At 37.7% G+C, this 14495-nt stretch overlaps 1 protein-coding gene across 1 annotated transcript in view; it reads right to left on the reverse strand.

The window, feature by feature from the left end:
• The window catches only part of LOC102964951 (maestro heat-like repeat-containing protein family member 1), a 93038-nt gene extending 79951 nt beyond the window's left edge, over window positions 1-13087 (reverse strand). The window contains exon 1 of the mRNA XM_015542327.2: window positions 13069-13087. Coding sequence (XP_015397813.2) covers window positions 13069-13081 — 13 coding nt within the window. The 5' untranslated portion in view covers window positions 13082-13087. The remainder of the gene's footprint in view (window positions 1-13068) is intronic.
• Between the last annotated feature and the right edge of the window lie 1408 nt (window positions 13088-14495).

A 14495-nucleotide genomic window follows, 5' to 3' on the forward strand; every position in this document is an offset into this window, starting at 1 on the left:
AGTCCCTGCTCCTAAAGAAATTTAACTTGGGGCGCCTGGGTGGCTCAGTCAATTGAGTGTCCAACTTTGGCTCAGGTCATGATTTTGCAGTTCATGAGTTCAAGCCCTGCATCAGGGTCTGTGCTGACAGCTCAGAGCCTGGGGCCTGCTTCAGATTCTGTGTCTCCCTCCCTCTGTGCCCCTCCCCTGCTCATGCTCTGTCTCTGTCTCAAAAATAAATAAACATTAAAAAAAAAATTTAAGTATACAAAAAATTTAAAAAGAAAAAGAAATTTAACTCATAATTAATAGCCTTGCACAAAGACACTCCAGGCTTAAACAGCTTCATCAATACATTCTACTAAATATTTAAAGAAAAAATAATTCCACTTATACACAAAATTTCCAGAAAATCAAAAAAAAAAAAAAAAGGGAAGGGAACATTACTCAACCTGCATTATGGTGATACTAAAACTTTAAAAAGATTGTACAAAAACAGAACACTGAGGCCAATCTTTCTCATGACTTTAGATGTGAAAAACTTTTTTTTTTTGAGTAAAAAACTAAATCAAGCAATAATATATAAAAATTCGGGGCACCTGGGTGGCTCAGTCGGTTAAATGTCTGGACTTCAGCTCAGGTCATGATCTCACTGTTTGTGGGTTTGAGCCCCACATCGGGCTCACTGCTGTCAGCACAGAGCATGCTTCAGATCCTCTGTCCCCCTCTCTCTGCCCCTCCCCTGCTTGCTTGTGTGCTCTCTCAAAAATAAATAAACATTTAAAAAATTAAATAATAATAATAATATATAAAAAATTATAACCCATAAAAACCCATAAAATACCTAGGAATAAATCTAACCAAAGAGGTGAAAAATCTATACACTGAAAACCATAGAAAGCTTATGAAAGAAATTGAAGAAGACACCAAAAAATGGAAAAAGATTCCATGCTCCTGGATAGGAAGAACAAATATTGTTAAAATGTTGATACTACCCAAAGCAATCTACATATTCAATACAATCCCTATCAAAATAACACCAGCATTCTTCACAGAGCCAGAACAAATAATCCTAAAATTTGTATGGAACCAGAAAAGACCATGAATAGCCAAAGCAATCTTGAAAAAGAAAACCAAAGCAGGAGGCATCACAATCCCAGACTTCGAGCTATACTACAAAGCTGTAATCATCAAGACAGTATGGTACCGGCACAAGAACAGACACTCAGAACAATAGAATAGAATAGAGAACCCAGAAATGGACCACAAACGTATGGCCAACTAATCTTTGACAAAGCAGGAAAGAATATCCAATGAAATAAAGACAGTCTCTTCAGCAAGTGGTGCTGGGAAAACTGGACAGCGACATGCAGAAGAGTGAACCTGGACCACTGGTCTTACACCACACACAAAAATAAACTTAAAAAATGGATGAAAGGCCTAAATGTAAGACAGGAAGCCATCAAAATCCTTGAGGAGAAAGCAGGCAAAAACCTCTCTGATCTTAGCCACAGCAGCTTGTTACTCAACACGTCTCCAGAGGGAAGGGAAACAAAAGCAAAAATGAACTACTGGGACCTCATAAAAATAAAAACTTCTGCACAGCGAAGGAAACAATCAGCAAAACTAAATGGCAACCGACAGAATGGGAGAAGATATTTGCAAATTACATATCAGATAAAGGGTTAGTATCCAAAATCTATAAAGAACTTATCAAACTCAACACTCAAAAAACAAATAATCCAGTGAAGAAATGGGCAAAAGACATGAATAGACATTTCTCCAAAGGAGACATCCAGATGGCCAACTGACACATGAAAAATGCTCAACATCATTCATCATCAGGGAAATACAAATCAAAACCACAATGAGATACCACCTTACACCTGTCAGAATGGCTAACATTAACAACTCAGGCAACAACAGATGTTGGTGAAGATGTGGAGAAAGAGGATCTCTTTTGCATTGTTGGTGGGAATGCAAGCTGGTGCAGCCACTCTGGAAAACAGTATGGAGGTTCCTCAAAAAACTAGAAATAGAACTACTCTACAACCCAACAATTGTACTACTAGGTATTTATCCAAGGGATACAGGTGTGCTGTTTCGAAGGGACATATGCACCCCAACGTTGATAGCAGCACTATCAACAATAGCCAAAGTATGGAAAGAGCCCAAATGTCCATTGAGGGATGAATGGATAAAGAAGATGCGGTACATATATACAATGGAGTATTACTCAGCAATCAAAAAGAATGAAATCTTGCCATTTGCAACTACGTGGATGGAACTAGAGGGTATTATGCTAAGTGAAATTAGTCAGAGAAAGACAAATATCATAGGACTTCACTCATATGAGGACTTTAAGATACAAAACAGATGAACATAAGGGAAGAGAAGCAAAAATAATAAAAAACAGGGAGGGGGACAAAACAGAAGAGACTCATAAATATGGAGAACAAATTGAGGGTTATGGGAGGGGTTGTGGGAGGGGGGATGGGCTAAATGGGTAAGGGGCACTAAGGAATCTACTCCTGAAATCATTGTTGCACTATATGCTAACTAATTTGGATGTAAATTTTAAAAAATAAAAAATAAAATTTAATAAAATGTTAACCCATTACAAGGTCTACACACACACACACACACACACCAGCAACTTAAACCACACCAAGGGGGGCACCTGGGTGGCTCAGTTGTTTAAATGTCTGACTCTTGGTTTTGGCTCATGGTTTGTGGGTTCCAGCCCCACATCGAGCTCTGTGCTGGCAGCATGGAGCCTGCTTGGGATTCTGTCTCCCTCTCTCTCTCTCTGCCCCTCCTTTGCTTGCTCTCTCTCTCTCTCTCTCAGAAATAAATAAATAAACATTAATTTTTTTTAAAAAAAACTACACCAAGATCAATTTCTCCCCTCATCAGATTGACAAAATTTTCAAAGCCAATAAAGCTTAGAAAAACAAACTCTGCCATACATTGCTGGTAGGTGTACAAAATGGCATGACCCCAATGGAGTGACGTATTGCAACATCTAATAAAATCACATACACATTAACTCTTTGCTCAGCAAATTCCATTTCTAAAATTTACCTGGAAGCTTCTCTTCTATAAATATGAAACAATATGTGGACAAAATCACTCATCGTAGTATTGCTTGTAACAGCAAAATACCGGAAACAAAATGCCTATCAATCGGAAACTGGATGAAGAAACTATGGTACCTTCCCTAGTGGGGGAATGTGCAGCTAAAATGTGAGGAAGATCTCCACAAAATGATATAAAATTATGCTACCTTTTGTGTAATAAAATGATAATATATGTGTACATTTTTGTGTATGTATATATTCTTATGTATGTGTATAGTTTTGCTTATTTTTTTTAATGTTTATTTATTTGCTTTTGAGAGAGAGAGCGTGGGGGGGTGGGCAGAAAGAGAGGGAGACACAGAGTCCAAAGCAGGCTCCAGGCTCTGAGCTGTCAGCACAGAGCCTGACATGGGGCTCAAACCCACGAACAGTGAGATCATGACCTGAGCCAAAGTTGGACGCTTAACCAACTGAGCCACCCAGGTGCCCCTAAGTTTTGCTCCTTTTTGAAAAGAAAACGCAGAGAAAGGATAAAACCAGAAACTAATAGAAATGGTTACTTATTAGTGCGTGAGGGAAGAGAAAGAGAGAAATATGAGATCAAGACTCCTTCGGCTTGGAGCACGTGGGTGGCTCAGTCAGAAGAGCCTGCAGCTCTTGATCTCAGGGTTGTGAGCTCAAGCTCCATGCTGGATGTAGAAATTACTAAAAATAAATTAATAAGCTTAAAAAAAGACCTCTTTGGCTTTACCTCTTTATAAAGTTTTGACTTTTCAACCATGTAAATGTTTCATGTATTCAAAAATAAGCTAAATCCAAATGGGACAAAAAAGACAGACCCTATAAATGAATAAAACAGAAAGAAGTGAACCTAACTGCATATGAAAGTGATTATATAACTACACAGAAAAGTATTCCAGTAACTTTTAAACACAATACCTTAAGCATATGCCCTTATTGGGATATATTCTAAAGATAAAAAGACCTGCAAAGAAGCCTTGAACTTTACTTACTGAGTTTGTTATTGGTAGTGTTATTGGGGTAGTGATTCTGAAACTATTCTGTATATTGTAGGAAACAAACTGTTTTTCAGGAAACAGGACTGTTACCATGGAAAAAGGCAGATGCAAATATGGAATGGGAGCCCATGGTGTTCAAATTTTAATTAATTTTAAATAATTTAATTAATAATTCCTGATTTAAAGTATCACTGTGTCCACTGAAGAGGCCTAAAAGCAATGACCACACCTACTACCTAAAATCTACTTTCTACATACCATTCATAGCCTGGTCTTAAAAAAAAAAAAAAAAAAAAAAAAGCTTCTTGGAGAAATGGTTGATTACTGATTGGGAGTAGGAAAAGTACAAGATAAGTCTCTACCTTTTTGTGCCAGAAACAGGGAAGTGCTCAAAAACTAATGGGTATGCATTAAAAGGACAAAAGATCCAGATTAAAGGTTTCTCTCACTATCCAAATGAGCAGCAATTTGAACATCAAAAAAGAATGATAATAGATTTAAAATCCATTTAAGAGGGGCGCCTGGGTGGCTCTGTCGGTTAAGCGTCTGACTTCGGGTCAGGTCATGATCTCACAGTTACTGAGTTCGAGCCCCGCATCGGGCTCTGTGCTGACAGCTCAGAGCCTGGAGCCTGCTTCAGATTCTGTGTCTCCCTCTCTCTCTGCCCCTCCCCTGCTCATGCTCCATGTCTCTCTGTCTCAAAAATAAATAAACATTAAAAAAAATTTTTTTAATAAATTAAATAAAATCCATTTAAGAAAAAAGAAAAAGGAAGGAATCCATGGACCCAAATTGGAGCTAAAAAATGCATGGTAGTTATAGTGGGGGAGAGAATGATAGAAATACAACTACAAATGAAATAATTGATGCAGTCAAGAAACATCAAGAAACAAAATATTGACAAGGCCTCAAAGCATCATGTAGGTTGAAGAACAGTAAGTGTTCATTACATTATTCTTTCAACTTTTCTATAGGTTTGGTATTTTATTAAAATAAAATGTAAGAGAGAAATTAAAATTCACCAGTCATCAAAAGACACCATTAGGTGAGTAAAAATGGTAAAGCTCAGAGTGAAAAAAGATACATATCATCCATAAGATCAACATAGTAACCATATCCAAAATATATAACAATCTCCTGCAAATCAGAGAAAAACACAAATAAAAAAATAGGTAAGAGACTTAAGCGGAATTTATAAAAGAGGATATCCAAATGGTCCATAAACACACGTAAAGGTTCGGCTCAGCCTAACTAGGAATTGGGGAAGTAGAAGTTAAAACCACAAAAGTATATTGCAACACACCCACCAGAATGGCTTAAATTGAAAGGTTTACAATAACTAGTGTAGCAAGGATTGGAACAATGGGGATTTTCACATACTACTAGTGGGATGTAAAATAATACAGCCACTTTGGAAAACAATTTGTTATTACCTTCTAAAGCTTAAAATACGCATACTCCATGATCCTTTCCTGGGTACACAGCTAGTGGAATGCATGCTTACTAATAGCAACAGATAATGTGCATAGCAACATAGCGCCATTATCCATAATAGCCCCCAACTGCAACTCATATGTCCAATATCATCCTAATGGATAAAGTGTGATATATTCACACAAATTAATATAATAGAATGCTATATAACAATGCAAATAAACAAACCACAATCTCCTGCAACAATATGGGTAAATCTAACAAATACAAAATAAGTGAAAGATGCCAGAGACAAAATAATACATACTTCATTATTGTATTTATAAAAAACTCAAAAACAGACAAATATAAACTACTGTGTTTCAGGATGCAAATTTAGGTAGTAAAACTTTAAAGAAAAGCAAGAATGTGATTTTTATTTAAAAAAATAACCATTTCACTTCTATGTGGAATCTAAAAACCAAAACAAATGAACAAACAGAAACAGACTCATAAATACAGACAGCAAACTGGTGGTTGCCAGAGGGAAAGGGTGCAGGGGAAGGATGGGTGAAGTAGGTGAAGGGGATTAAGAGGTCCAAATTTCCAGTTATAAGATAAATAAGTCACAGAAATGAAAAGACAGCATAGGGATATAATCAATAATGTTGTAATAATGCTGTATGGTGACAGAAGGTAACTACACTTATTGTAATGAGCATTGCACAATATATTGAGTCGTCAAATCATTCTGTTGTACACCTGAGATTAATATAACATTGTGTGTCAACTATAATTCAATAATAAAATGTTTTAAATTAATGATTATCTTGGAAGGGAGTAATGACTAGGAAGGATCACAATAGAGAGATCTGGATGGTGGTGACACAGATATTTGATTTGTGGTAAATCATTGACGTCTACTTACTCATTTCATGCACCTTTCTGTGTGTTTATTTAACAAAATAGGGTTTTTTTAAAAATGTTTATTTATCTTTGAGAGAGAGACAGAGCATGAGCAGGGGAGCGGCAGAGAAAGAGGGAGACACAGAATCAGAAGTAAGTTCCAAGCTCTGAGCTGTCAGCACAGAGCCCCACACAGAGCTCGAACTCAGGAACCTGGAGATATGAAGCTGGATCTCCTGAAGGAACCTGAGCTGAAGTTGGATGCTTAACCAACTGGGCCACCCAGGTGCCCCAACACAATAGTTTTTAAATTAAGAAACAGGAACTGTAAGGGATCCTGGGTGGCTCAGTCGGATAAGCATCTGACTTCAGCTCAGGTCATGATCTCTTGGTCATGGGTTCGAGCCCCATGTCGGGCTCTGTGCTGACAGCTCAGAGGCTGGAGCCTGCTTCAGATCCTGTGTCTCCCTCTCTCTCTCTCTCTCTCTCTCTCTCTCTCTCTCTGCCCCTCCCCCCTCCCCCACTCACTCACGCGCTCTCTCTCTCTCTTCCTCCCTCAAAAAATAAACATAAAAAAATTTTTTTAATAAAAAAATAGGAACTGTAAGAAGAATACAGGGGGCGCCTGGGTGGCTCAGTCGGTTAAGCATCCAACTTCAGCTCAGGTCATGATCTCACGGTTCGTGGGTTCGAGCTCTGTGTCGGGCTCTGTGCTGACAGCTCAGAGCCTGGAGCCTGTTTCAGATTCTGTGTCCCTCTCTCTCTCTCCGGCCCACCCCTGCTTGTGCTCTCTCTCTGTCTTTAAAAAGTGTGTAAACATAAAAAAATCTTTATAAAAAGAATACAGGATTTTACATAAAAGAAACAAGAAGTTATATTTTTAAAAGATAATGCAGAAAGAAAAACATAGACATCAAACAACTCAGTAGATAGGCTTCATAGTAGACAAGATACTGCTAAAGAGTGAGTTAGTGAATTGGAAGAAAGAGTAGCAAAAGTGACCCAGAATATAGCACAGACATATAGAGAAGAAAATAAAAGAGAAGTTTAGAGAGATGGATGAAAAACTCCAATATACACTTAATGGGAATTCCAAAAGAATAAACAGGCAAGAGCTAATAGTTGAAGTGAAAATGTCTGGTCTTTCAGAATTAAAGGAAATATGAATCCTCAGATTGAAAAAGAACACCAAGTCTTTCACAGGATAAAGAAAATCGATCCATATCTAGATACACTGGAATAAAATAAAAGACCACAGAAAGCAAAAGAATACTAAATGCTTCAGAGAAAAAAGATTAACTACAAAGGAAAGACTACCAGACAGACTTCTCATGAGCAACAACAGAGAAGACAGCGCAATAATAGCTTCCAAGTTTTGAAGGAAAATAACCATGGGGCACCTGGGTGGCTCAATCAGTTAAGCATCCAACTCTTGATTTCAACTCAGGTCATGATATCAGGGTCATGAGATTGAGCCCCGTGAGATTCTCTCTCTCTCTCTCTCTTTCTCTCTCTTCCTCTGCCCCACCCCTGCTCACTCACACACACACACACTCTCTCTCTCTCTCTCAAATAAATGAATGAATGAATGAATGAATGAATAAATAAGGTAAAATAACTATCAATCTAGAAATTTATACTCAGCTATATCATGCAAGAATGAAAGCTAAATGAAGACATTTCCAGATAGGCTAAGAAATTTTTTATTTGTAAGCCCCCAATGAAAGAAATACTAGTATATTTCCTTATTTCAGCAAGGAATAAAATAAACCTGGAAAGGAGGAGGAAGATTCAAGAAATGTATTAGTTATGTACTAAGAATTAGTAAAACACTTTGTATCCTGAATATCTTCTGTTGGCTCTCCAGATCTTGCCTACACTCTTCTACACTCTGCTAAATGCTTTGGAGGCTACATCAAATAAACTCCCTTGTCCTCTGGCTTGGAACTGGGTTTTGCCAATGGGGAGCCCCAATAGTACACTGAAGAAAGAAAAGATGTCAGATCAGAGTATATATTTTTGTTTCCTCCTATCATGGTGGTCTTTGGCTGGGTGTATACCTTGAGGTCACTATTTCTCTCATGATAGCCCTATATGTATTACTCTCCTTTCAGCTTTTCATGATGGCTCCCTCCCCAGATCCCTTCAGGTCTAGGGGTGATAAAACTCTGGTTGCTATCAGCTCCAGCATATTATACTATCTCTTGTGGGTTTCTTTCTTTCTTTTCTTTTCTTTTTTTTTTAAGAGAGGGAAGAGTACAAGCAGGGGGAAGGGGCAGAGAGAAAGAGAAAGAATTTTAAGCAGGCTCCACGCTCAGTGTGGAGCCCAACACAGGGCTCAATTCCACTACCTTGAGATCATGACCTGAGCCAAAATCAAGAGTCAGATGCTCCACTGACTGAGCCACACAGGTACCCTAATATCTTGTGGGTTTCTTAATCTCTATTCACACATACTCATTAGAAATAGTTGCTTTAATTTATTTGTTAAACTGTCCTTGAATTATCCTAATTTGAGTGTGTAATTTATTTTCTGTTAGGAGACTGAAAGGTTGGTAAGTTTAAATAAGTATTGACTATGAAATATAATAATAACCACTAATTTGAGGGAGTTAAAACCATGATGGAATGAAAACATTAGACAACACAGCACAAAAGATGAGAAGGGTGAGGTTGCAGGCTAATTAAGGAGCTTAAGATCCTTATCTTCTTTAGAAGAAAAATAGAGAATTGGTGAATTTTAAACTTCGTTAGAAAAATATAGAGTAATTTCAGAGTAACAAAATCTGTCTCCCTAGGCCTTAAGTTGCAAATAGTTATTTCTATATTTTAGACTTCTTCATTTCTTGTAGTATTTAAAACTCAGCACATCCAACATTGAACATATTATCTTCTCTCCATCCCAAAATTAATCCCTATCTCTGGGCAAAGCTTAAGTCTCAGTCATCTTTGACTTCTCTCCCACACCATCCACAGCCCTGCCAGGACAGAGAATTTTACTTATTAAATGTCCCCTGAATGGGGCACCTGGGTGGCTCAGTCAGTTAAGTGGCCAACTCTTGGTTTCAGCTCAGGTCATGATCTCATGGTTTATGGGTTCGAGCCCTGCACTGTCATCATGAAGTCTGCTTGGGATTCTCTCTCTTTCTCTCTCTCTCTGTCCTCCCCTGCTTATTTTCTCTCTCTCAAAATAAATAAATAAACTTTAAAAAAAAGTCCCTTGAATCCATTCCTTTCCCACCCCTGTCTAGTTCATTTCTCATGTTCAGACTCACCTTCTCTCTAGGCCTGACCCTGCTCCAGTCCCTGTTTCTCTCCTTCTTGCCCACACCAGATGGACAACAGCACTATGAGGAAGCAGTTGAGATGGCATAGAAGTGTCTCCTGGGAATACTACCCAATTATTGAGAAACAATTACACCTTAGCAACCAAACCTGGAATGTGTACCCTGGAACTAACCCACCAGCTCCTATTCTAAAGAACCGAAGGTAGAATAGAGCTTCTCCTCCCCCAATTATGACTCCTGGAGAGAAATGGCTTTATTATAACTTCTTTACAATACCTGCTGCATAGTAACTATTCAATAAACTCGTTATGTTGAACCAAAGGTGTGCACAGGGTTTATATACAAAAATATTTACCATGGCATTATTCGTCTATAAGTAAAATTTCAAAATTTTCTTGACACTCAACAATACATAGATATTTACATCACAGTACATACATATATGTACAGTAATTAAAAATAATTTTGGGGGCACCTGGATGGCTCAGTAAGTTGAGCATCTGACATTGGCTCAGGTCATGATCTCACAGTTCATGAGTTTGAGCCCTGCATTGGGCTCTGTGTGGACAGCTCAGAACCTAGAGCCTATTTCAGATTCTGTGTCACCCTCTCTCTCTGCCCTTCCCCTGCTCACACTCTGTTTTTCTCTCAAAAGTAAATAAATATTAACAAAAAATTGTTTTAATAATTTAAAAAATATTTTCAAAAATTTTTGTAGGAGCCCCTGGCTGGCTTAATTGGTGGAGCATGCAACTCTTGATCTCAGAATTGTGAGTTCAAGTCCCACATTGGGTGTAAAGATTACTTAAAATAAAATAAAATCTTTAAAAAGTAATAATAATTTTGTAAAATAATATTTAGTGACATGATAAAACATTAATATTACATTAAGTTAAAAAAGACAGGCTACAAAAAGTATGTATCATACTGTTTTATATATATACATATATATTCATATATATTACACATACACATATGTGTATACATATATGCATATATACGTATATATTCATATATACTACACATATATGTGTAGTATATATGAATATATACGTATTTGTGTACATTATATAAACACACATGTAGGGGCACCTGAGTGGCTTAGTTGGTTGGGCGTCTGATTTCAGCTCAGGTCATGATCTCATGGGTTTGTGAATTCAAGCCCCACATCGGCCTCTCTGCTGTCAGCACAGAGCCTGCTTTGGATCCTCTGTCCCCGTCTCTCTCTGCCCCTCCCCCGCTTGCACTCTCTCAAAATAAAAAATTAAAAACACACACATATATTATGCACACACACACACACATATATACACAAACACATATGAGTCCACAGAAAAAAGTGGAAGAGCTTACATCAAAATGGTAACATATCCAGATGGTAGATTTACAAAGAATTTTTATTTTCTTCTAAGGACTTTTCTATAAGTACCATTCAGTTTAAATAAACATATGTTACTTTTCTCATCTAAAAAAATGTTATTTTTAAGTATGTTCTTTTGAAAATGTAAACAGTTTGACAATTTAGAAAATGGTCTATTAAAAGCAAGGTTTATAGAAAAAGCCTAATTCAAGTGAGCTCAACAAAAAATTTTTGGCATTGTCTATATGATAGGTATTGTGAGGGTATTCAAGATAAATCTTTTTTTTTCTTTTTTTTTTCTTTTTTTAACGTTTATTTATTTTTGGGACAGAGAGAGACAGAGCATGAACAGGGGAGGGGCAGAGAGAGAGGGAGACACAGAATCAGAAGCAGGCTCCAGGCTCTGAGCCATCAGCCCAGAGCCCGACGCGGGGCTCGAACTCACGGACCGCGAGATCGTGACCTGAGCTGAAGTCGGATGCTTAACCGACTGAGCCACCCAGGCGCCCCTCAAGATAAATCTAACATGATTGCTGACCTCAAAGAACTTAGTAAAGAACACATGACAATTATCGGACAATACGTGCAATATTATAGGCATGTACAATGTTCTGAAAAAAATAGAGATGAGCACATAATTAATTCTGTAAGAGTTAGAGAAGCTTTCAGAAAGAATGGGCTGGTGAGTGTGGTTTCTCAGGATGAAACAGAGTAGAGGGGATAATATGGAGGGAGAAGGAACAAGATACACAAAAATCCCTGAGGCATGAGACAACATGATAGGTAAAGGGAAGTACACACAGAACCCATCAAAAATGTACAATATCTCCAAATGATGTAAGTGTCATGTAGCTGTTAAAATTGATATCTTAAAGTGCATTAATGAGTTCAATATTTGGTGGAAGTGTACAAAATGACTGAGGAGGAAAAACTTTGTTTGCCATGCTATGGCAATGGGGAATCTTTGAAGGGTTCACATATCAGAGGATCTGTGATTTAGAGAAATCACCCTTTGGGTAATGTGGAAGGTGGATTTGAGGAGGAGTGAGAAATAATAGTCACTTGATCTAAGGTAGTAGCAGTGGAGATGAAGAGAAAAGAACAGATTACAAAGATACTTTGGAGGTTAAAATAGGCAGAACTAGGCAGTTGATTAGAAAAGGCAACAGGAGTGGCGCCTGGGTGGCTCAGTCGGTTGGGCGGCTGACTTCGGCTCAGGTCATGATCTCACGGTCTATGAGTTTGAGCCCCACATCGGGCTCTGTGCTGACAGCTCAGAGCCTGGAGCCTGTTTCAGATTCTGTGTCTCCCTCTCTCTGACCCTCCCCTGTTCATGCTCTGTCTCTCCTTATCTCAAAAATAAATAAAAACGTAAAAAAAAAATTAAAAAAAAAAAAAGGCAACAGGAGGGGTGCCTGGCTGGTTCAGTTGGTTGAGTTTCTGAATTCGGCTCAAGTCATGATCTCACAGTCCGTGGGTTCAAGCCCCATGTTGGGCTCTGTGCTGACAACTCAGAGCCTGGAGCCTGCTTTGGATTCTGTGTCTCCCTCTCTCTCTGCCTCTCCCCCATTCGCACTCTATCTCTCTCAAAAATAAATAAACATTTTTTTATTTTTAAAAAAAGAGACAGAAAGAAAAGGCAAGAGGAAGGAGCACCTGGGTGGCTCGGTTGGTTAAGTGTCCCCACTCTTAATTTTGGCTCAGATCATGATCTCAAGGTTCATGAGATCGAGCCTTGTGTCAGGCTCTGCATTGACAGCATGGAGCCTGCTTGGGATTCTCTCTCTCTCCCCCTCCCTCTCTCTCTCTCTCTCTCTCTCTCTCTCCCTCTCTCTCTGTGCCTCCCCTGCCTGTGCATGCACAGGCATGGAAAATAAATAAACTTATTTTGCACATGCATGCAAAATAAATAAGTAAACTTAAAAAAAAATAAAAAGGAAAGGTGAGAGGAGGGGCCAAGGAGAAGCACTCCAGGTTCAGACTTGAATAGGGTAAATGGAAAGGAAGAAGTAAAACAGTCTTACCCACAAATGACATGATCTTGTATATTGAAAATCCTAGGAAATCCACTAAAAAAAAAAAAGCTAGAATTAATAAGCCAGTTTGGCAAGTTCACAAAATCAATATACAAAAACCAACTGTATTTCTATACAGTAGCAATGGACAATCTGAAAATGAAATTAAGAAAATTAATCCATTCACAATAAGATAAAAAAGAATAAAATACTTAGGAATAAACTGAACAAAAGAAGTGCAAGACTTGTACAATGAAAATTATAAAACATTGCTGAAAGAAATTAAAGAAGACTTAAACAAATAGAAAGACATCCCATGTTCATGGATCAGAAGACTAAACATAATTGAGATGAATATTCTCCCCTAATTGTCTACAAATTCAACATAATCTCTATCAAAATCCCTGCTGTCTTTTTTGTGAAAACTGGCAAGCTAATCATAAAGTTCATATGGAAATGCAACGAATCCCAAAACAATCCTAAAAAGAAAGGTTGGGGCGCCTGGGTGGCTCAGTTGGTTAGTATCTAACTTTTGATTTTGGCTTAGGTCATGATCTCACAGTTCATGGTAACCCCACATTGGGCTCTGCACTAACAGCACAAAGCCTGCGTGGGATTCTCTCTGTCCTCTCTTTTTGCCCCTCCCCCTGCTCATGCTCACTCTCACAAAATAAATAAATAAACATTTAAATAAATAAATAAATAAATAAATAAATAAATAAATAAGAAGGGTTGGAAGACTTATACTTCTTGATTTCAAAACTTACTACAAAGATAATCAAGACAGTGTAGTACTGGCATAAATATAGACATACAGGTTAATGGAAATGGACTGAAAGTCCAGAAATAAACTCTTACATTTATAGTCAAGTGATTTTCTACAAAAGTACCAAAATTCAATGGGAAAGAAATCATCTTTTCAACAAATGGTGCTGGGACAATTGGATAACCTCAGAGGAAAAATAATTTGGGCCCCTACCTCACACCATACACAAAAACTAGCTCAAATAGGTCACATCTAACCTAAATGTTAGAACAAAAACTTAGGAGAAAACATAGTAGTCAATTTCTGTGGTCTTGTATTAGGCAAAAAGCAAAAGCACAAGGAGAAAACAAAATGACAAATTAAAAACTTTGGCACTTCAAAAGACACATTAAGAAAGTGAAAAGATGATCCATAGAATGGGAGAACACATTTACAAATCATATAGATATATGTGACTTGTATCCTGAAGAACTCTTACAACTCAATAATAAATACATATAACTCAATTTAAAAATGGGCAAAGGATCTGAATACACGTTTCTCCAAAGAAGATATATTAGTGACCAATAAGCACGTAAAAAAAAGCACTCAACATCATTAGTCACTAGAAATCAAGAAGAAAATAAAAATAACTCCTTCTGACCAAAGATGAGACATTTTGCATATTAAC

Source organism: Panthera tigris, chromosome B4 (assembly GCF_018350195.1).
Source record: "Panthera tigris isolate Pti1 chromosome B4, P.tigris_Pti1_mat1.1, whole genome shotgun sequence".
NCBI lineage: Eukaryota > Metazoa > Chordata > Mammalia > Carnivora > Felidae > Panthera > Panthera tigris.